The sequence below is a fragment of the Anolis carolinensis genome, chromosome 2, assembly GCF_035594765.1.
Source record: "Anolis carolinensis isolate JA03-04 chromosome 2, rAnoCar3.1.pri, whole genome shotgun sequence".
NCBI lineage: Eukaryota > Metazoa > Chordata > Lepidosauria > Squamata > Dactyloidae > Anolis > Anolis carolinensis.
The window spans coordinates 33,709,456-33,732,724 of record NC_085842.1 but is presented as its reverse complement, the minus strand read 5'-3'; the positions used below and the strand labels follow the sequence as shown (position 1 = coordinate 33,732,724).

General features: G+C 42.3%; 1 protein-coding gene across 1 annotated transcript in view; it reads left to right on the top strand.

The window, feature by feature from the left end:
- The window catches only part of camk1 (calcium/calmodulin dependent protein kinase I), a 76,485-nt gene that overhangs the window by 26,810 nt on the left and 26,406 nt on the right, over window positions 1–23,269 (top strand). The window contains exon 3 of the mRNA XM_062973743.1: window positions 15,307–15,438. Within this exon, the coding sequence (XP_062829813.1) occupies window positions 15,307–15,438 (132 nt within the window). The remainder of the gene's footprint in view (window positions 1–15,306; window positions 15,439–23,269) is intronic.

The following is a 23,269-nucleotide window of genomic DNA, read 5'->3' as shown; positions in this document are numbered from 1 at the left end:
TCCTAATTTCTTGTTCATGATTTGATTTGTTTACAAGTTTCTGTATGCTATGGAGTTTTGAACTGTGAGGTATGGTGGAGATGATTATTCTTGGTACTGTTTACTTAACCAGTTTTTGAAGAGATGTTTGAGATTCTAGAGCAGGTATGGCCCTCCAGGTGTTTTGGACTTCAGTGCCCACAATTCCTAACAGCCTATTATGGTAGTGTAAGTCCAAAACACCTGGAGGGCCAAAATTTGCCCATACCTGCTTTAGAGGCTTTTGTACACTCCTTGATTATAATACTATAATTACATGTTAATTGCCATGGTTGTGTCCTGTGAATTCCAGGTATTTTTCATTTAAGGAGGGTGTAGCACAGGCCTCCACAACCTGAGGCTCTTCAGGTGTTTTAGACTTCAGCTCCCAGAATTCCTGGCCTTTGGACAAGCTGGGTAGGACTTCTGTTGTTTATTACGACATTGAATGTTTGCCATCTTTTGTTGTGAATTGTCCTGAGTCCCCTCAGGGAGATAGGATGGCTTATCAATAAAATTATTATTATTTTATTTCATTATGACACAGCAAACAAGACAGATATGCTGGATTTCATATCACAAAATCACAAGTCGAACACTTCCCAAGTGTCTAGGACTGTGTGATGTATATTATTATTATTATTATTATTATTATTATTATTATTATTATTATTATTGACACAACGACGTTGTATGACACAGCAAACAAGATAGATATGCTGGATTTCATTTCACAAAACCACAAGTCGAACACTTCCCAAGTGTCTAGGACTGTGTGATGTATTTTCAGATGATGCGTGCAGATCCCAGCAGGGTGGCCTTTTGCAGTTGGCAGATCGTAATTTTGTCAATGTCTATTGTTTCCAAATGCCGGGTGAGATCTTTTGGCATGGCACCCAGTGTGCCCATCACCACCGGGACCACCTGCACTGGTTTCTGCTAGAGTCTTTGAAGTTCAATCTTGAGGTCCTGAGTTTTTCCTGTTGTTTTTCATCAATGCGACTGTCACCTGGGATGGCAACATCAATGATCCAAACCTTTTTCTTTTCCACAACTGTGATGTCTGGTGTGTTGTGTTCCAGAACTTTGTCAGTCTGGATTCGGAAGTCCCACAGTATCTTTGCGTGCTCATTTTCCACAACCTTAGCTGGTTTGTGATCCCACCAGTTCTTTGCTGCTGGCAGGTGGTACTTGAGGCATAAGTTCCAATGGATCATTTGGGCCACACAGTTGTGCCTCTGTTTGTAGTCTGTCTGTGCAATTTTCTTACAGCAGCTGAGGATATGATCGATGGTTTCGTCAGCTTATTATTATTATTATTATTATTATTATTATTATTATTATTATTATTTTATGACACAGCAAACAAGATAGATATGCTGGATTTCATTTCACAAAATCACAAGTCGAACACTTCCCAAGTGTCTAGGACTGTGTGATGTATTTTCGGATAATGCGTGCAGATCCCAGTAGGGTGGCCTTTTGTTTATTATTATTATTATTATTATTATTATTATTATTATTATTATTATTATTTACTCTGGGAGTTGGAGGCCCAAGCATCTGGAAACCAGGGCTCAAATCCCTATTCAGCCATGGAGACTCTCTCTTCTCCAGAAAACATAGTAATAGCTTCACCTTAAGTTCCCCATAAATCAGAAAGTATGTGAAGGCACATAACAACAGGTTTCAAATTCTTAACCAGAGAGCTCTAATTCCTCACCAAATGACAATCCTCAAGATTCCATAGGACGCAGGGTCATATTTTGCTAGTGTGAAAATGCTGCTGGAGTGAGTCTACTGTTGTTGATTTCTGCCTTGGGGCCCATTCACACTATACAATTGTAGCTCTGTAATTCCACATTGATGCCTTGTCCAGCCCTGGAGGTGTAGGAGGGGGAAATTAAAAGTTTTCAGCCAGGAAGGTCTAGCACAGCAATAAGAATCACTTCCAAATGCTGTTGGACTACAACTTCCAGCAATCCTAAGCACCAGTAAAGCATGAAAAATACTTGGAGTTGCAGTCCATTATGATCTGGAATATCACACAATTCATATTCTGATTGTAGAGCCTGGCCAAACTAGAAGACCCTGAACTTTATAGGATACTGTCGTGTCAGTTTACGAGAGATAAAGTAAAGTATCATAATTGTATCATGAAAATGAGCCCCTGAATTCAGTCTATCCTTTAGCTTTCTGTTTACCAATTGGAGTTTCTTTTTTATTATGATTACTAGCTTGGGGACCCGGCGGTGCTAGGGTTATTAGAAGAAAACATTGCTTGTTTTGAGATGTTAGGTAATATCACTTAAATTTGGTCCAAATCCATCGTTGGCTGGGTTCAGTGCTGTCTGGATAAGGGTGAACTACAACTCCCAGGTTCCCAGAGCAATCACCCCCAAACCCTGCTAGTATTCATAGTTGGCCATGTTGGGTGTGTGTGTCAAGTTTGGTCCAGAACTGTAGTCGGCTGGGTTCAGGGCTCTCTGGATAGGGGTGAACTACAACTCCCAGATCCGAGGTCAATCACCCCCAGAGAAGGCCTGTATGCACAGTTGGCCATGTGGATCTGTGTGCCAAGTTTGGTCCTAGTCCATTGTCGGTGGGTGTCAGAGTTTCTCAGGATGTAGGTGAACTATAACTCCCAAAATCAAGGTTTATCCCACTAACCCCTGCAGTAGGTTCAGTTGGTCATGGGGCTTCTCTGTGCCAAGTTTGGTCCCAGTCCATTGTCGGTGGGGGTCACAGTATCAGTGAAGGTACTGCAAGTCCCATCATCTGTGGCAAGCTTGGTCCAGATCCATCATTGGTTGGTTAACAGTCCTCTCTGGATGTAAGTCAAGTACAACTCTTGTAAATCATGGTGAATTCTCCCCAAACCTCTTGTTCAGTTGCTGATTAATTTCTCTGTTAACTGTGTGCCATAGGAAAGGGTAGGAAAGGGTTAAGGAAGACGCAATGGGTGGGGTCATGCAAATTAAGAAACCCTGGGATGTCCTGTTCTTCAGGAAAAACAGAACATCTAGGATGAAATTGTCCCTGCATGAAAGCCTTCACTTGGGTGGGGGGCAGAATGGTGTTTGTGGAGAACCCTGGCAGGATTTGGGCTACATGTTCATGGAGTTCACTATGACCTGCTTGTCAATGGAGGGAGGGCCAAGGGTGTCTTCTGCTAAGTGGAAACAATAGCTGTTTGTGGAGGTGGGAGGCTGTCTGTGTAAGTGAACACCTCCGCCACATACACACATACACATTTTTCACTTTTATTATGTGGATAGATAAAGCAGCATCAGTTGGAAGGAAATTCTTGGTTATCTCAGGTCATTGATCGAACTCCTAGGAAGGATCTCTCTACAGAAATGACTATCAAATTATTCAGCTGAGTTGAGAGGCAGGGCAAAACCTTCCAGGTCACATTGCTAGAAGTAAGGGCAGGTCACAGTGGCCCAAACAATGCTGCAAAGATCAAGGAAGGGCATGGAAAATAATGTTGCTGCTTCCTCTCTGTCTGAGGCAGTTGCCTCCCTTTGCCAAATACAGAGGTGAACAATGCCAAGAGGTCCGGAAACTACTTGTGCTTCTCACTGGGATCCAAGGATTGCAACTACTGTGCAGCCCATCATTTATTTATTTATTTATTTTTTAATGACAAAGCCCTGCAGGATCTTTAAGGAGCTGTAAGAGACTCTTTCACTATATGTTTTCAGCCCAGCAACTTTTTTAAAAAAACCAAATTAGTAGGAACTACAGTGGTCCTTGTGATCTTCTGCGGGTATCTGTGGACTCCCATAGACACCCAAATCTGTGGATGCACAAGTCCCATTACACGATGTAACAAAGTTTTCGTTCCTGAGTTATAAATGTCATTTTCTAATTGGTTCTATCATAAAAACATGGAAAAGGTTTTTGAGGGACATCCTGCAGCACATTTTGCTCTAGTTTTTCAATGAATATTTCATTGAGTCTTGTTCATAGTTTGTGGCAGCCACAAAAAATGAAGTTTATGGAGTATAACAACTACTTTCAAAGGAAGTATCACACAATTAAACAGGAATACCCTGTTTCCCTGAAAATAAGACATCCCTGAAAAATAAGACCTAGTAGAGGTTTTGCTGAATTGCTAAATATAAGGCCTCCCCCAAAAGTAAGACCTAGCAAAGTTTTTGTTTGGAAGCATGCCCAATGAACAGAACACCAGAGCATGCAGGATTGGTAAATGTACATACCAGTTGTACATGGAAATAATGGTAGTAACAATAAATTCTTGATAGGATTCACAATTTGTCTGGTTATGCTGGTTTGTGATGACAACTACTGTACAGTATATAATAAAAAATTTTTTGTTCAACAATAAATGTGAATTCTTCTTCATGGAAAAATAAGACATCCCCTGAAAATAAGACCTAACACATCTTTGGGAGCAAAAATTAATATAAGACACTGTCTTATTTTCGGGGAAACACGGTAACACTTTCAAACCAGGAACAGAAAAATTTTAAAATTTTGTTACATAGTGTATGTAGTAAAATGGTGTCCCTTGTATAAAATGATAAAATCAAGGTTTCTTTTTGGATTTTTTTAAAAAATTCAAACCCTGTATGGTGAAATCTTTGGACATAGACTCATGAATACAGTGGGTTGATTATATATTAGGGTTTGAAAGCCCTCTCGGGGCCTATAGACAGCACAAGGTGCATCATATAGGGGCCCCAGAGAGTTTGTGTGGATGATAGGCTATACTTTACTTCCCCAAAACTAATAGTATGCTTAGTGCAATTGATTATGGAGTGGCCTCAGACCTTGCTTTTGAATGATGTGTCTTAACATTGGAATGTATTTTAATTATGTTTTATTTATGTACAATAGAGTCTCACTTATCCAACTTCCACTTATCCAATGTTCTGTATTATGTTGTAAAACATCATGTTTTGGTGCTTAATTTGTAAAATCATAATGTAATTTGATGTTTAATAGGTTTTTCCTTAATCCCTTCTTATTATCCAACATTTTCACTTATCCAACGTTTAATCTTACTTCATGTTTTTATGGGATATAAATATGGCAAATAAATAAATAATAATACAGTAGAGTCTCACTTATCCAACATAAACGGGTTGGCAGGACGTTGGATAAGCGAATATGTTGGATAATAAGGAGAGATTAAGGAGAAGCCTATTAGACATCAAATTAGGTTATGATTTTACAAATTAAGCACCAAAACATCATGTTATACAACAAATTTGACAGAAAAAGTAGTTCAATATGCATTAATGCTATGTAGTAATTACTGTATTTACGAATTTAGCACCAAAATATCATGATGTCTTGAAAACATTGACTGCAAAAATGCGTTGGATAATCCAGAACGTTGGATAAGCGAATGTTGGATAAGTGAGACTCTACTGTAAATAGTTTGTGGATGGTGTTTGTGTGGAAATGAACCATCCAAGAGTTTGATTTCATTTTCAAGTTGGTTGAGTAGGATGAGAAAACAGGCCTTTGCAACTGTCTCTAAAGTTGTTTGGTCCTCCTCTGTCCTTCTGTGATTAATCCCATATTTTACTAAAGCAATAAGGAAGTTCAAACATATTGCAAATATGTTACTGTTGCTCTGAGCTGTCAGTTTGTTATCCTTAATGCTGGAAGAGCTTTCCCCAGCCTAATGACTGCTAACTCTGTTGGACTGCAACTTGCATACTATTTAGAGAATGATGAGGGTTGTTCATAGCATATTCAGAGCATGCTGGATTAGGAAAGATGCTTTAGGTTAATGGTTCTCAACCTTTGAGTCCCCTGATGTTTTGGCCTTCAACTTCCAGAAATCCAAACAGCTGGTAAACTGGCTGAGATTTCTGGGAGTTGTAGGCCAAAACACCTGGGGACCCACAGGTTGAGAACCATTGCTTTAGGTTACTATGGGGAATGCAGAAACCATAGTTCAGTATATGTAAATGCTTTTTGACATCTTAAATTGTCGGAAATTTGGTGCCAAGTCTGGGTCAACAGGTGGTAAATATGCTCCAGAAAGCCATAGCCTCAAATATTAACACAGGTATAAGTCAATATTGACAGGTGATCAAGACTTCTGCTGAAGTATATGGGCAATCTCTAGTGCCCTACAAGAGGAATGTTATTCCCGATTACATATCACCAGGTCACTTATCATTGCAAGAGTTGCAAATAATACTTTGAGAGCCCAGCCCTAGAAGTAATGAGATCTAGTGATGTAAATAGGCATTTCAACCTCTCCGTTTCCATTCAAAACAAACTATATTCATCCTTCTGCAATTGTTGGGGTTAGGAGCATGGGCACAAAGTGAAAAACTGCAAATAATGAAAACATCACATATATATTTTTATCTCAGGGACCACTTCTATAGGAAGGAGGGCCTAGAGATTCCTAGAGAGTTGGTCTATTTAGGAATTTCTAGATCCTCCAGCATGACTTTTCTGGCAGAAGTTGGCCATACAACGCACTGGAGGACCTAGATCAGGCACGGACAAACTTTGGCCCTCTAGGTACTTTGGACTTCAAATCCCACAATTCCTAACAGCCAGTTTGCCCATGCTTGATCTAGAGTTTTTTTTTTCAGGTCAGGAGCAACTTGAAAAACTGCAGGTCACTTCTGGTGTGAGAGAATTGGCTGTCTGCAAGGATGGTGTCCAGGGGACTCCTGGATGTTTTGATGTCTTTACCATCCTTGTGGGAGGCTTCTCTTATGTCCCCGCATGGGGAGCTGGAGCTGACAGAGGGAGCTCATCCGTGATCTCCCCGGATTCGAACTGACAATCTTCAGTACAGCAACCCAACCTGTTCTCCCTCTTTGTACTCAGCTATTTGAACAAAGGAGAGAAAATCTTGCTCTTCCCTGCAAACTCAGCCAAATGCAATCTTGCTGCAATCCCTCTTAGCTTCTGTTTTCTTCCTCATTAATAACGTTTACCATCTTGGCCACACTCTGATTTGGCTCAGCCACAAGTATTCCAATTTTCATCTGGAAAATGCTAGAGGTTCTGCTTTAGCCTTTTAAGAAAGATTTGTTTCACCTGCCATCCTGGTTACTTAATTCTACCACTGCCCACAAAGATGTGTATACAGATTACAGTTAACCTTTCACATTGTGCTGACTTGAGTCAGCAGTCCTGCCGGCACAAGGGATTAACCTATTGAGCCACTGGAGGCTCCTTATCTAGAGATTCATAGAAGGAACATTTTGATCAAATCTGTGAATAATCCTGTCCAAAATCGTCAAATCTGCAAATGTGAAAGGTTAACTGTAATCTGTATACACATCTTTGTGGGCAGTGGTAGAATTAAGTAACCAGGATGGCAGGTGAAACAAATCTTTCTTAAAAGGCTAAAGCAGAACCTCTAGCATTTTCCAGATGAAAATTGGAATACTTGTGGCTGAGCCAAATCAGAGTGTGGCCAAGATGGTAAACGTTATTAATGAGGAAGAAAACAGAAGCTAAGAGGGATTGCAGCAAGATTGCATTTGGCTGAGTTTGCAGGGAAGAGCAAGATTTTCTCTCCTTTGTTCAAATAGCTGAGTACAAAGAGGGAGAACAGAAGAAAGAAAAACTGAGACATGTTAAAATCATCTGAAAACTTGGGGATTGACTGGGATTGTCTTGCCCAAAGTAGAACAGTTGTGGGGCTACCAGAGCCTCCTTATTGGGACTGTTTTCTTCCAGCATACCCTTAATATGGGGCAGCCTTCCACACCATGAAGCCTAGTTGATGTAAAGTTAAGGTAAAGGTTTTCCCCTGACATTAAGTCCAGTCGTGCCCTACTCTGGGGGTTGGTGCTTATTTCCATTTCTAAGCCAAAGAGCCAGCGTTGTCAGTAGACACCTCCAAGGTCATGTAGCCGGCATGACTGCATGGAGTGCCATTACCTTCCCACCGGAGCCGTACCTATTAATCTACTCAAATTTGCATGTTTTCGAACTGCTAGGTTGGCAGAAGCTGGAGCTAACAACTGGCACTCACTCCGCTCTCCTGATTTGAACTTGCAACCTTTCAGTCTGCAAGTTCAGCAGCCCACCGCTTTAACATGCTGCGCCAGTGAGCTGTTAGGAATTGTGGGAGTTGAAGTCCAAAACACCTGAAGGGCCGAATTTTGCCCATGCCTGATCTATATTATAGAATCTGTGCACCAGTTTAACTCTAATGGCTCAGTGCTCACTCATGGGAATTGTAGTTTTAAAGGGTCTTTAGCCTTCTCATCCTAAGAGTGCTGGTACCTCACCAAATTACAAATCCTAGGATTCCATAGCATTGAGCCATGGCAGGGATGGCAATCTGCATTGATTCAGTTCAGGCATGGGCAAACTTCGGCCCTCCAGGTATTTTGGACTTCAACTCCTGGCTGTTAGGAATTGTGGGAGTTGAGGTCCAAAACACCTGGAGGGCCAGAAGAATGCCTGATGCAGCTGCACCTCAAGAAAGTCAATTAACTTACAACTCCCATATTCCTTAAATACCATGCTGAATTGGGGTTGATAGGCATTGTAGTCTAATATCCCCCAAGGACTCTGGATTGAAGGTAGAATCCTCAAGGTGTAGTAGACTGTTCCTCTGCCCTGAGGTCAAGGGATATGCCTGACACCCACGGAGGAGCCGGAGGAGCCAGCTGACTGCAAAGTAGCCCAGATGGACTTGTTTTGAGTACAGAGGCCAGGTAAGAGACAGTTTAATACACTTAGGCAGGATTAATGTGTTAATTACAGAAAGGATTAGAGGGTGAGAGCACACCGTGGCCTCTGTGCGCCCCTTGGCCATATCCCAATGTTATAAAAATATTCCAAAATCTAGTTTTGCAATGTAGATTAGTCACAATTTAGTATTGTTTTGACTGGTTGCTATGTTTATTTTGTATGCCTTTTAAGGTCAAACTAGACTTGGTATAGCTCGTGCCTTTTTGGAGAAGAATTCAAAATAGACTGAGATCCCACACCTGGTTTCTTTTTACTCCTTTTATGCTATTTGCCCTCCAGTCTGTGGAAGGGAATTATTATTAATGGTTGTTAACCAATAGACTCTCAGTAAACCAGAACTCAAACAACTCGCAAGCAGCCAGGGGGAAAAAAACAAAGAAATAATACTTTAATTTATGTTGTCAAAGGCTTTCATTGAAGTGTATATTTCTGTAAAAAGCTGATTTTCATTTATAGCTATTATTATTGTTATTGTTATTGTTATTATATTTATTTTAAAACATGGCTCTTCAGACAGGCATAATAATAATAATAATAATAATAATAATAATAATAATAATAATAATAATAATAATAATAGACACTTGGGAAGTGTTCGACTTGTGATTTTGTGATACGAAATCCAGCATGTCTATCTTGTTTGCTGTGTCATAAAATAAAATAATAATAGTAATAATAATAATAATAATATCTTTATTTATACCCCACCACCATCTCCTCAAAGGGACTTGGGCCGGCTCACAGAACCACTCCAAGTGCCGCATATAAACAACAACACATAAGTATAAATACAATGACACAAGTATAAACAACTGCTCATATAAAATCCCACTAATAAAATTGTAAGAGTATACAATTGAAAAAATTCCTAAAACTCAGGAAAACCTGCGAATAAGCAACCTATCTGCTGTAACAAATCAAAGTGCGGAGCGGCACAATCAAGGGTTCATCAAGCTGACCATAGATTACATGGGATCAAAGGCCTGTCTGAAAAGCCATGTTTTAAAATAAATACAATAATAATAGTAATAATAATAATAATAATAATAGCTATAAATTAAAATCAGTATTAACAGAAATATACATTTTTCTTTATTTGCTTTTAATTACTATATTTTAATCTCGGTATCAAGTCAATACAGAGTTTATGGTATGGTATACTATGGAGCATAACATTAGTTGGATCTAAGTTCAAGGAATACGAAACTACATCTGTCCAGCAATCTACTCATTCCATGCGTTAACTGAGATGACTGTATTTATTTATACTGCTCTTTTTTTCTGTAGAAAGAGACCCAAAGCAGGAAATAACACAATTCGTTACCACTTGAACTGCCGTGGATCAGTTCTATATAATAATGAAAGTTGTAGTTTACAAGATCTGTAGACTGCCAAAGATGCTAGTGTGTCACCAAACTAGAATTCCCAGGACCCCATAGCATTGAGGCATGTGATGACAAACTGCAGTAATGCTACTATACTGCTTAAGCGGCTGAGGGGGAAAAGGAAAGGGCCTGAGGCTGTGAGGAATGGTGGGAGTTGCAGTCCAAAACACCTGGAGGGCCCAAGTTGGCCCATGCCTGCTATAGGCAATCCTTTGTAGCCGAGTCTTCCAAGAGTAGTGTTTTAGCAGTGGGTCTGTAAGTGACTGCAGAGACCAATTCTGGATCCTCATGGTCTTCCACAATGAATACATAGATTTCCAAATGGGAGGTTTGCTTGATGCGCTTTCCTCTTGACACATTTCTCCCTTTCACCCTCTATTTGTTCCTCTTCAAAATCCATGGCACAGTTGCACTAATTCTACCATGTGGAGGCACACCCTGACTCCAGAACGGTAAGATCACCAAACAAGATAACAGGTTGTGCAAGACTCCACTCATAGTGCTGTAATTTTCTTTTTCACAAAAAAACCCCCCAATAATAAGAGGCCAGCCGGATCAAACAAAAGCCCATTTAGTCCAGAATCCTGTTTCTCATAGTGGTAAGACAGAGGTCTCTGGAAACAACGGACGAGGGCTGTTGCCTTGGTGTCTTCTTGTTCCCTGACAGCTGGTATTCAACAACATACAGCCTCTGATCTTGGCAGTAGCATATAGTCTGCGTGACTATTAGCCATTTATCTTATTCTAGATGAATTTTCCTGGACCATTAAAAGCAGCTGGCAAATGGAAATTATTTGGCAGGGCAAGAGTTTCCTGCTTTGTAGCAGGTTGCATCATTGCTGAAGATTCGGTCTCCCTTTAGATCAGGGACATCACATGCATTTTTTTTTAATTGAGGGCCACATCAACCTTATGGTTGCCTTCAAAGGATGTTGAACCTATGGACACAGAGCCTGTGAATACAGAAGGTCATTCATATATCTATATATATAAAAGGGTAATGAAATTTCAGCCTAGGACAAAACAACAAAACTACACATCCCAGAAACGCTAAACTTGGCAGCACAACCCCTCATCCATGTCTCTACGTTCATACAACAAAAAGCTCCAGCTACTCCAGAAAACGGCCAGGCTTTGAGACTGCAAGCCTATTCACTGCTATTCCACCTGGCCAACAAAGGATTCCCATAACCCACAGCAACGCGTGGCCAGGCAAAGCTAGTATATATATATATATACACACACACACACACACACACACACAGACAGAGTGTTACATGTTCTTTAGGAGCCCCGGTGGCGAAGTGTGTTAAAGCACTGAGCTGCTGAACTTGCAGACCAAAAGGTTGCAGGTTCAAATCCCGGGAGCGGAGTGAGCGCCCGCAGTTAGCTCCAGCTTCTGCCAACCTAGCAGTTCAAAAACATGCCAATGTGAGTAGATCAATAGGTAAGGGAAGGTAAGGGCGCGTCATGCAGTCATGCCGGCCACATGACCTTGGAAGTGTCTATGGACAACGCCAGCTCTTTGGCTTAGAAATGGAGATGAGCACCAACCCCCAGAGTCAGACATGACTGGACTTAATGTCAGGGGAAAACCTTTACCTTTATCTATTACATGCTCTTTTACCCAGTTTGGGTCCTCAGATGTTGCTAAATGACAGCTCCCATAATTTTAAAGAGCCAGTACCAGTATAAGTAATAAGTTCTAATGTTTATATTGGAATGTACTTATTGTACTTTTAAAGATTATATTATGTGATGTCATAGCCTATGGCTGGTACAATAAACAATTCAAAGTGACAGCTCCCATATAGTGGGTTGTTGTGTGTTTTCCGGGCTGTATGGCCATGTTCCAGAAGGATTCTCTCCTGACGTTTCGCCCACATCTATGGCAGGCATCCTCAGAGGTTTTGCCATAGGTGTGGGCGAAACGTCAGGAGAGAATGCTTCTGGAACATGGCCATACAGCCTGGAAAAGTCACAGCAGGTCATGAAAGTCTTGAACAACACACAGTTCCCATATAATCCGCCATGGGGACTGGGATTCATGGGAATTGCAGCCCAACTGCCCTTGTGGCTCTGAAGTTGGAGTAAAGTGATAAGGCATTTTAAAGTCAGATTTCATATCCACAAGCCTTGTATCTAAATTCAAAACCCAGTCTCCTGACTGAACAGAACAATCTGCAGCCCTCCAGATGTTACTGCCTCACAACAACAACAACAACAACAACAACAACTTTATTTTCATACCCCGCCTCCATCACCCCGAAGGGACTTGGGGCAGCTTACATGGGGCCAAGTTCGAACGACACAGGTTAAAATGTAATACATTAAAATACATAACAACAATATAAGACAAAATAAAACAACGTTATAACAATATATAAAAAGGCATCAACCAACAAGCAATATCAAGTCACTTTATCATCACGGGTGAGTGGGCTAGTGCAACAATAATTTAACGGATAGGCTAATGAGTAAAGTACATAGGTCATATGGCAGCAGTGATGACAAGAGCAATAGTAAAGTGCGAGGAACAGATTTTTGTTTCTGGGGCTAGCTATCTAGAAGATTGTCTACTCAAAAGCACAGCGGAACATCCACAACTCCTATCAGCTCTGGTCATTTGTGTGTGTGTCAGGAGCAACTTGAGAAACTGCAAGTGGCTTCTGGTGTGAGAGAATTGGCCATCTGCAAGGACGTTGCCCAGGGGACGCCTGGATGTTTTGATGTTTTTACCATCCTTGTGGGAGGCTTCTCTCATGTCCCCACATGGGGAGCTGGAGCTGATAGAGGGAGCTCATCCACGCTCTCCCCAAGTTGGATTTAAACCGGCAACTTTCAGGTCAGCAACCCAACCTTCAAGTCAGCAGTCCTGCTGGCATAAGGGTTTAATCCACTGCACCACCAAGGCTCCTAGCTCGGGTAATGATGTGTAGGCCGGGCTGTGGCGCAGGCTGGAGAGCAAGCCAGCTGAAACCAGCGGCAATGAATCACTCTGACCAGGAGGTCATGTGTTTGAGGCCCGCTCGGAGCCTATGTTTGTCTTGTCTTTGTTCTATGTTAAAAGGCATTGAATGTTTGCCTATATGTGTAATGTGATCCACCCTGAGTCCCCTTCAGGGTGAGAAGGGCGGAATATAAATGCTGTAAATAAATAAATAAATAAATAAATAAATAAATAAATAAATAAATAAAGATGAGGAATATAGAAGTCGTAGTCCGGCATCTGGGGGGACCACATAAAATAACATGTTGAGCCAGATTTGGCCAGATTTGATAGGTGATATCCCATTGGCCCAAAACTATCAAATGATACGATATGATAGGAGTTGTAGTGTGGCAACATCTGGAAAGTTATCTCTTCCTCATCCCTGCTTTGTGGGCCACAGAGAATTATAGATTGCCTGATTCTGATAGGGCAATTGATTTGACACAGTCCGTTCTGTCCTGTGCCCCTTTTGCTTGAGCGCTCTGTGCCTGTATAGATAACAGATCCGTCTTCCTGTGCCAGAGATGCGCTCGGGGGAGGAAGGAGGGCGCATTCGGCCTTGAACACATGCCATTCCTCCGCCCCCTTGTTATCACCGTCATAGATGGAGCTGAGATGCCAGAAGACAGTAATCACAAGACGTGGTGATAAACAGGGAGGGCAGCTTCCTTTGTTTGTCAGCTTTTGCACTCTCCAGGAAAGCGCAGCCAAGTCCAGCAGAGAAAATGAAAAATGTGCACATGCCTGAATGCATGCATGCACAGTGGACACTTATACACACAAGGAAACATCAGTGCATGGTTGCGGATATAATATTCTCTTTTTTGGGGACCTCATTCGTGTTCCCTGATCCAGGCCATGTATTTTTGGGTACAGTAGAGTCTCACTTATCCAACATAAACGGACTGGCAGAATGTTGGATAAGTGAATATGTTGGATAATAAGGAGGGACTAAGGAAAAGCCTATTAAACATCAAATTAGGTTATGATTTTACAAATTAAGCACCAAAACATCATGTTATACAACAAATTTGACTGAAAAAGTAGTTCAATACGCAGTATTGCTATGTAGTAATTACTGTATTTATGAATTTAGCACCAAAATATCACGATGTTTTGAAAACATTGACTACAAAAATGCGTTGGATAATCCAGAACGTTGGATAAGCGAGTGTTGGATAAGTGAGACTCTACTGTACATGTAGACTGTAGATTTGATGCCATTTGACACCACAAATGGCTCAATAATATGGAATCGTGGCAGTTGTAGTTTGGTGAGGCACCAAACAAGGCTGGGAATGCCTAGTAGCACAACTGCCACAATTCCATAACATGGAGCCATGGTAGTTAGAGTAGTGTCAAACTGCATTCATCCTAGATGTATCCAGGGCTGTGGCAACTCACAAAAGACTAAGATTGTGAGTCCAGGCCTTGAGGTTTCCAGGCCAAAGTGTATTGCACAGCCGTGGCAAACTGCAAACTGCATTAATCTTACAGTGTAAATAAGGCATGGGCAAACTTTGCCCCTCCAGGTGTTTTGGACTTCAACTCCCACAATTCCTAACAGCCTACCGGCTGTTAGGAATTGTGGGAGTTGAAGTCCAAAACACCTGGAGGGGCAAAGTTTGCCCAATCCTGGTGTAGATGCACCTCTTGCCATCTACAGATGCTGAAGAGCTTTGTTAGATTTCCACGTTCTTGTTCCTTACTCTTCCCTACCTCCGTCTTTGGATGAAGCACCTGTTGTCCATTCCCTTCTCTTCTTCCTCCTCCCTGGCTCTATTCTTCTGAGTCCTTGCCCAGCGCATCTCCCTTTTCCCATCCCCTTCCCCCTGGCACATTCTCTCCTGCTGCCCAGTGCCATCTCTCTCACATGTTCTGCTATAAATAGCGGAGATACTGCAGGTTGCCTTGGTGACTGTGGCTGGGTGAGAGATTCAGCTGGGTGAAATGGGGAGGGACCGAGACCAACCGGATGGCAGGGGCAGAGCAGGACAGGGACTTCATTCTGCGCCCCTGAGATTGCCTGGCCAACCGGTTGCACCCCACAGCTCCGCCTTATGGAGCTGCAACCTCTTGAGGGGTCTGCTTGGATACCTGGCATCCCTGGGGATGCAACCTGCTTCTGGTGGATCTTTTGTTCCATACCTACATGCCCCTTCCATCCTCAATCTCTCTTCTGTCTTCCAGGGGTGCTTTCTCAGAGGTGGTGCTGGCTGAAGAGAAGTCCACACAGAAGCTGGTGGCCATCAAGTGCATTGCAAAGAAGGTGCTCGAAGGGAAGGAGAGCAACATCGAGAACGAGATTGCTGTGCTACACAAGTGGGTATCTGCTGGTCCTCATCACCCTCCTCTCACTCCCCACCCAAGCAATGGTCCAACATGCATTGGGGAAGAAATCCTTTTGGGGATGACAACTACCAGAACTACCCTGGCCAGTGTGGAAGCTATGAAATTTCGAGAATTCCAGTCTTTAAGAAAAATAGAATCCTTGAATTGTAAGGGACCTCAAAGGCCAACCCTCTGCCATGTAATAATAGCAGTAATAACAACAATAATACTTACTTTACTTAGGTAGTGTAGTGTTTTGGTGGTGGATACGTAGGTGACTGTGGAGCCCTATTCTATTTGGGCCGGGCTGTGGCGCAGCTGGCTAGTAACCAGCTGCAATAAATCACTACTGACCAAGAGGTCATGAGTTCGAAGCCCGGGTTGGATTAAGCCCCCGACCATTAAATAGCCCAGCTTGCTGTTGACCTATGCAGCCCCGAAAGACAGTTGCATCTGTCAAGTAGGGAAATTTAGGTACGCTTTATGTGGGAGGCTAATTTAACTAATTAACAACATCATAAAACTGCCAGCAAAACACGAGGAAAGGAATGAAGAAGTACAGCCACTAGTGGACAGTGAAGCAACAGCTCCCCCTGTGGCCGGAATCGTGAAGCTGGAAAAATTTTTTAAATGCCTCTGTGTCTGTCTATATATATTGTTTGTCTGTTGGCATTGATTGTTTGCCATACATGTGTTCATTGTAATCCGCCCTGAGTCCCCTTCGGGGTGAGAAGAGTGGAATATAAATACTGTAAATAAATAAATAAATAAATATTCTTGTCCCGCATGTTCTTCCACAGTGAGAGCGTTGGTTTCCAGATGGAAGACACTCTCAGTCAGGGTTGGCTTGATGTGCCTTCCTCTTGGTATGTTTTTGCCTTTCACCCTCCATTCCTGCCTCTTCAAATTCCACAGCACTTCTGGTCACAGTTGACCTCCAGCCAAGCCTTCCCAGTTCTCTGTGTCTATGCCACAGTTTTTAAGGTTAGCTTTAAGCCCATCATTCAGTCTATTTTCCTGTCCACCAACATCACATTTCCCATTCTTGAGTTGTGAGTATAGTAACTGCTTTGGGAGACAGTAATCGGGCATTCGGACATTGTGGCCAGTCCAACAAAGTTGTTGTCATAGGAGCATCGCTTCAATGCTAGTGATCTTTGCTTCTTCCAGCACACTGACATTTGTCCGCCTGTCTTCCCAAGAGATTTCCAGGATTTTTCGGAAGCAGCGCTGATGGAATTGTTCCAGGAATTGAATGTGATGTCTGTAGACAGTCCACGTTTTGCAGGTGCCTAAAAAGCAGAAAATGAAATATTAAACACAATGTAAAATACAACTGAATAAAACATATAAGCATGTAAAAAACAACATAAAACTCAGAATAAAAAGCACTCATTTATCAGTGGCAGTAGCTAATGTAGACATGGCCAGGCTGTAAACAATAGGGCAAGGGAATGGGAATAAGTGCAGAGCTGTAACCATGGGGCAAAGGCATGGGATAAAGTGCAAGGCTGCAACACAGAGATCAATGCACTCTAGACAGACAGCCACCTAGACTCTGTTTAAAACATTCAGAGAAGGACACCTTGTCACTGCCGAACTTCTCTTACCATCTGGAAGTTCTTAATATTCAGTTGAATGTCTTCCTGCTGTTTGAATCCATAGCTCCACGTCCTAATCTTTTCGAGCAGCGGAAAGCAAGTTTTCCTTCTCCTCAATGTAACATCCTTTCAGATATTTAATCATAGCCATCAGGTCCCCTTCATTTATAAAGCCATTGTCCTCCCAACCCTGCTATACGCCTGCGAAACGTGGACTGTCTGCAGACGTCACATTTAACTCCTGGAGCGATTCCATCAGCGTTGCCTCTAAAAAGTCTTGCAAATCACCGTCTCCCAAAGCAGTTACTGCACTCCCAACTCAAGAAAGGAAAACGTAATGTTGGTGGGCAGGAAAAGAGATTTAAAGATGAGCTTAAAGTCAACCTTAAAAACTGTGGCATAGATACTGAGAACCAGGAAGCCCTGGCCCTTGAGCGCTCTAATTGGAGGTCAGCTGTGACCAGCAGTGCTGCAGAATTCGAAGAGGCACGAATGGAGGGCTTAAGGGAGAAACACACCAAGAGGAAAGGGTGTCAAGCCAACTCTGACCGGGACCGTCTTCCACCTGGAAACAGATGTCTCCACTGTGGAAGAATATGCGGATCAAGAATAGGTCTCTTCAGCCACCTATGGACCGATCCCCAAGACCCCAGAATTGGAGGACTATCATCCTCCATCTATGAGGGATTGCCTAAGTCCCCTGTCAGCCTTCCTTTCTCCAAGCTAAACATATCCAGCTCCCTCATTGGGCTTTGTTTACAAACCTTTGATCATTTTGGTCACCATTTTCTGGACAGATTCCTGCTTGTCAATGCTTATTTATTTACAGTTTTTATACCCTGCCCTTCTCACCCCAAAGGGGACTCAGAGCAAGTTACAGAAAGACACACGCGGTAAACATTCAGTGCCGATTATACAATTAACAAGAACAGACAACACAAACAGATGCAAAGGCAGTTTTTCCCATCTTATTTCCGGCATCTTGGAGGCTGTGCTTGACTCCGGCCACAGGGGGTGCTATTGCTCAATTTTCCATGCCAAGGAGCTTTCCTTCTGATCGATGTCCTTAAGGGCACCTTTATTACCTCCCTGTTAAAAGCAGTACCTATTTATCTACTCGCATTTCTGCTTTCGATCTGCTAGATGGGCAGGGCTGATGGAGGGTGTTCACCCCAACCTGGGCTTGAACTGCCGATCTTTCAATCAGTACGATTTTTCTGCAACACAGTGGTTTAGCCCGCAGTGCTAAGCCTGCCCCTTCTTAAATAGCGATGTCCAGAACTTATTCGAGGTGAGGTCTGACCAAAACAAAGTAGAGTGGTACTATGACTTCCCTTGATTTAATCATCATGCTACTCTTGATGCTGCCTTTTTATTTATTTTTTAAATACTTTTTATTAAGATTTCTTTTATAATACAATAATAATATAATAGTAATAAAGAAGAAAAAGGAAAAAAGAAAAGAGAAAAAGAAGGGTTAATATATAGATATGAAAAAAGGGACATAAATAGAACAGATTTAAGATTGCAAGTTAGAGTATCTATTTTACTGTGTGTATTACCTACACTAAATTGTGTATATTCTGGAAAAAATTAATTAAATTTTTTGTTATTATTGTTATAGTTACTTAATTGCAGTATATAGAAGAAGAATATATATATATATATATATATATATATATATATATATATATATATATATAGCGCATAGGCAAAGAAGAAATGGAATTATAAACATAGGTTGAAATTATCAGGATACAGAAACGATGTTACATAGAAAAATGATTGGTTGTTTTGACTTCCTGGTATCTCCCAGAAGTCTGTTCCTTTTCTATTTTTCTGTTCTATTCTTGCTCTTTTCTCCCTTTCTTCTTTCTTCCCCTTTGTTTTTGTACATAGTTTTGTTTGATGCTGCCTTTTTAAAAGCATTGATCGGGTGCTAGATCTCAGGGATAAAGTCTAGGATCCCTCCTACTGCTCCAGGAACCCCCCATATACATTCAGAAAACAACACAATTTGCAATCACCAAATCTGGCGTTGGTCACTTCAATATTGTTTCTCAATTTTTCCTTTAAAAAAACATTTTGTAGTCTGGTGTCATGCATGGTAACAGTTGCTCATTTTATTGTGTTTATCTTGAAAGAGATATTCTCCCTTTCTACAAAAAATGGTGAATGTGTGTGGCATCAAGTCAACCGAAACAGACTGGAGTCATGATGGTGCCAAATTGAAGGAGTGTAAACTGTGAAGTTGCCTTCACACAGAATACTACTTTAGCCACAAAAAAGTATGAGGAAACAGTTTGGGTTTGCTCTCATGTACCTCTTGTAATCTGCTGCCCTCCAAGCATGCAGGACTACAGCTCCCATCATCACAGGCAGTTGGGGAGGTACTGTACAACACATTCATAGAAACTGAATGTGGTGAGTTACTTGAAAGGTGATGGAGAAGAGTTCTGTGAATATGATGGGCTGCCAAACAGACAAATAAATAGGGTCAAAAACAAATCAAGTCCAAACCCTGTCTGGAAGCAAAAATGATTACATTGAGAGTATCATACTTTGGATGTATAATGAAAATATGCATTAGAAGATAACTCATTAGAAAACATAATAATGCTTGGCCAGGTAGAAGACAGTAGGAAAAGAAAATACATTATTGTGTTGTCGAAGGCTTTCATGGCCATGGCTGGAATCACACAATTGCTGTGAGTCTTCTGGGCTGTATGGCCATGTTCCAGAAGCATTCTCTCCCAAGGTTTCACCGATATCTATGGCAGGCATCCACAGAGGTTGTGAGGTCTGTTGGAAACTAAGCAGATGGGGTTAAAATATCTGTGGAAGGTCCAGGGTGGGAGAAAGAACTCTTGTCTGCCTGAGGTAAGTGTGAATGTTGCAATTGGCCAGCTTGATTAGCATTGAATAGTCAGACTACACCATGTCAGACTACAGAGAGAAGCCATTGAAATCCATAAGGATGTGGCAATTTCAACAAAAAAGAGGAAACCATGAAAATGAATAAAATCTGGCTACCGGGATTAAAAAAAAACTCTAAAATCAGGATAGTAAATAAAGAACAACACTCAGAAGACAGGAGAGTTCCAGACAAAAAACAATCAGGGCTAGCTAACACCTCCCAACAAAGTAAGCCCCCAAGCAGGAAGCAGCCAGGCTTTGAAGCTGCAAAGCCATTCAATGCTAATCAAAGTGGCCAATTGCAACATTCACACATGCCTCAAACAGACAAGAGTTCTTTCTCCCACCCTGGACATTATTCCACAGATATATAAACCCCACTTGCCTAGTTTCCAACAGACCTCACAACCTCTGAGGATGCCTGCCATAGATGTGAGAGAATCGTCGGGAGAGAAATCTTCTGGAACATGGCCATACAGCCTGGAAGACTCACAGCAACCCAAAGTAAAGATTGTGTTACATATGGAGTTATTCAACCCAGGAAGCCACTGTCCTTAGTCAAGACCTGAGTAAAATTGTGATTAACAGGATTTTTTTGTAGGTTTGCCATCAATCAACGTTGATGATAATTAACAATAACAAATGAGAGCTTGTGGAATTATTTTCAAGTAGCAATTAGTTGCAGTTATGGTCCCAACTGTGCCCCTGGTGGCACAGTGCGTTAAAGCACTGAGCTGCTGAACTTACGGACCAAAAGGTCCCAGGTTCAAATCCCAGGAGTGGAATGAGCGCCCGCTGTTAGCCTCAGCTCCTGCCAACCTAGCAGTTCGAAAACATGCAAATGTGGGTAGATCAATAGGTACCGCTCTGGCGGGAAGGTAACAGCACTCCATGCAGTCATGCCGGCCACATGACCTTGGAGGTGTCTTCGGACAACGCCGGCTCTTCGTCTTAGAAATGGAGATGAGCACCAACCCCCAGAATCGGTCACGACTGGATTTAACGTCAGGGGAAAACCTTTACCTTTACCTATGGTCCCAAGACTCAAAATAGCAGTTAGTGATAATCACAGGTATGTTTTCAGAAACGTAATGTCCGATCTCTCCAAAGCAAAATTAGTTACTTTTACCAAATTGAATGCCATAAGTTGTGGGCTTTTTGTTCAAAATGCACTCTTTGTATGTCAACTTCATTATCTCAATACTCTTTGTGTTGATCTTTTTGTCAGCCCAAAGCCCACAACAAAGCAGGAGGCAGCAAGATGAGGCATAGCGTGAGCCAGCACTTGAACCATGTGACCCGCTTCCTTTACTATTAAGTGAGGGCACAGAATAACATTATGCCTCATTAAATTTCCAATGGTAAAATGTCATTATTACTTAATTTAGTGGGGAAAGAAATAAGTAACAAGTAACTAGTTTTTATTAATAAGATTTTAATGAGTTTGTTCTCATTTGGATGGGAACATCTAACTCGATCTGCTTTAGCTTATGTTAAAACAGATCGGGAGTGATACACACATCCACATGCCTCCCTGTGCAAACCGGTCTCCTGACATAACTGCGCAACCTATAGCCAGACTGTCAGCTGTCCCCTATGCCATCAGCATGTGCTTATAATTTCCATGTCTTCCCTATCTGATTTGGGATATCGGTCTTTGTCAGCTCACCACAGCCGCTCCTGAATGAACACACGAGACTCTCTGTGGTATCACCAGGAACTTTTACTGTAGGAAACATGAACATCAGAAAAGCCAAGAATGGGAGGCTCCGGCCAACCCTCCTTTATATACCCTCCCCCTCATTTGAACAGTCTCTTCCCGCTCAGTAAAACCCCGCGCAAATTCCCCGCCAAGTCCATCAGCCGTTTCTCCTCCGAGTCCTGGGACGCAGGTGTCTTATCAATGTCAGTGACCCTGAAACTCAGAGCCACATCCAGGCTCTAGTAGCAGGGTTCTGACATGGCGTCCTCCTCCCCTTCGTCCTGGAAGGAAAAGATTAAACACAACTATTGTTCTCCGCTGTCCAGAGTTCCTTTATACTTTTTTAACAGGCTGCAATGGAATACCGGGTGTACCTTTCCTAGGTCCTTTGGTAGCCTCAGCTCATAGGTCACTTCGTTTATTCTTTTTGCTACCCTGAATGGCCCTATATAGCGTGGAGCCAATTTCTTGGATGGGAACCCCAATTTCAGGTTTTTTGTGCTCAGCCAAACCAGATCTCCTTCGCCCAATTTGTCCCCCTCTCGGCGCCTACGATCCGCAAAGAGCTTGTACTTCTTTTGTGTTTCCCGCAATGCCTCTACCACGGTTTGCCACCCTTGCTTGATTTTGGCCGGCCATTCCTCGTCGGTCTGGCCCTCCCCTTCCTTCCACTCGGGTAGCCTGGGGAAAGGTGCCACCTCCTGTCCGTATACTATTTCGAATGGGGCACGACCTGTGGCCGAATGTACGGCCCCGTTAAAAGCCATCTCAGCAAACGGAAGAAGGTCCGCCCAATCATCCTGTCTATAATTGGTGTACATCCTTAAGAATTGGCACAGTGTCTGTTGGGTACGTTCGACCCCCCCGTTGGTCGCGGGATGAAAGGCCGAGCTCAGGTTCCTTTCTGCTCCTAACAGCTGTAAGAATTTTCCCCAAAATTTTGCAGTAAATTGGACTCCCCGGTCACTAATTATCTTGTCGGGACACCCATGTAGGCGATATACATGCTTCACATACAAATCAGCAAGTTTTTCAGCTGAAGGGAGTTTTGGCAGAGCCACAAAGTGTGCCTGTTTTGAGAATAGGTCCAATATTGTCCAAATGTATCTGTGGCCTCTGCTGGGGGGTAGTTCGCCTACAAAATCCATGGCTACGCATTCCCATGGCCTCATGGGCTCCACCACCTTCTGCAATAGCCCCTGGGGCTTCCCCGGTGGTGTTTTTCCCTCTGCACATAATTCACACTGCGTGACGTATCCCCTGGCGTCTTTCCTCATTCCGGGCCACCAGCATTGTTTGGCCAACAGTTTAATAGTCCTGGTGGGGCCTAGATGACCCGCACCCTTGTTATCATGGTACTTCCTTAACATTTCTCGTCTTAAACATTCAGGAATATACAATTTCTTATTTACAAACACCAAATCCCCACACAATTCTCCCTTTTCTTTGTTTGTTTGTAACCATTTGTCCATTCCATACGCTCGCTTCAACTCTTCCTCCCATATTTCTCCTCCCCCCGTGGAAATGGCAGTACGTTTGTTTTCTTTGGCCGCTTGTGCTCGAGTTAGTACTGCCAGGCCCCATTGCTTATCAAGAAAAATAC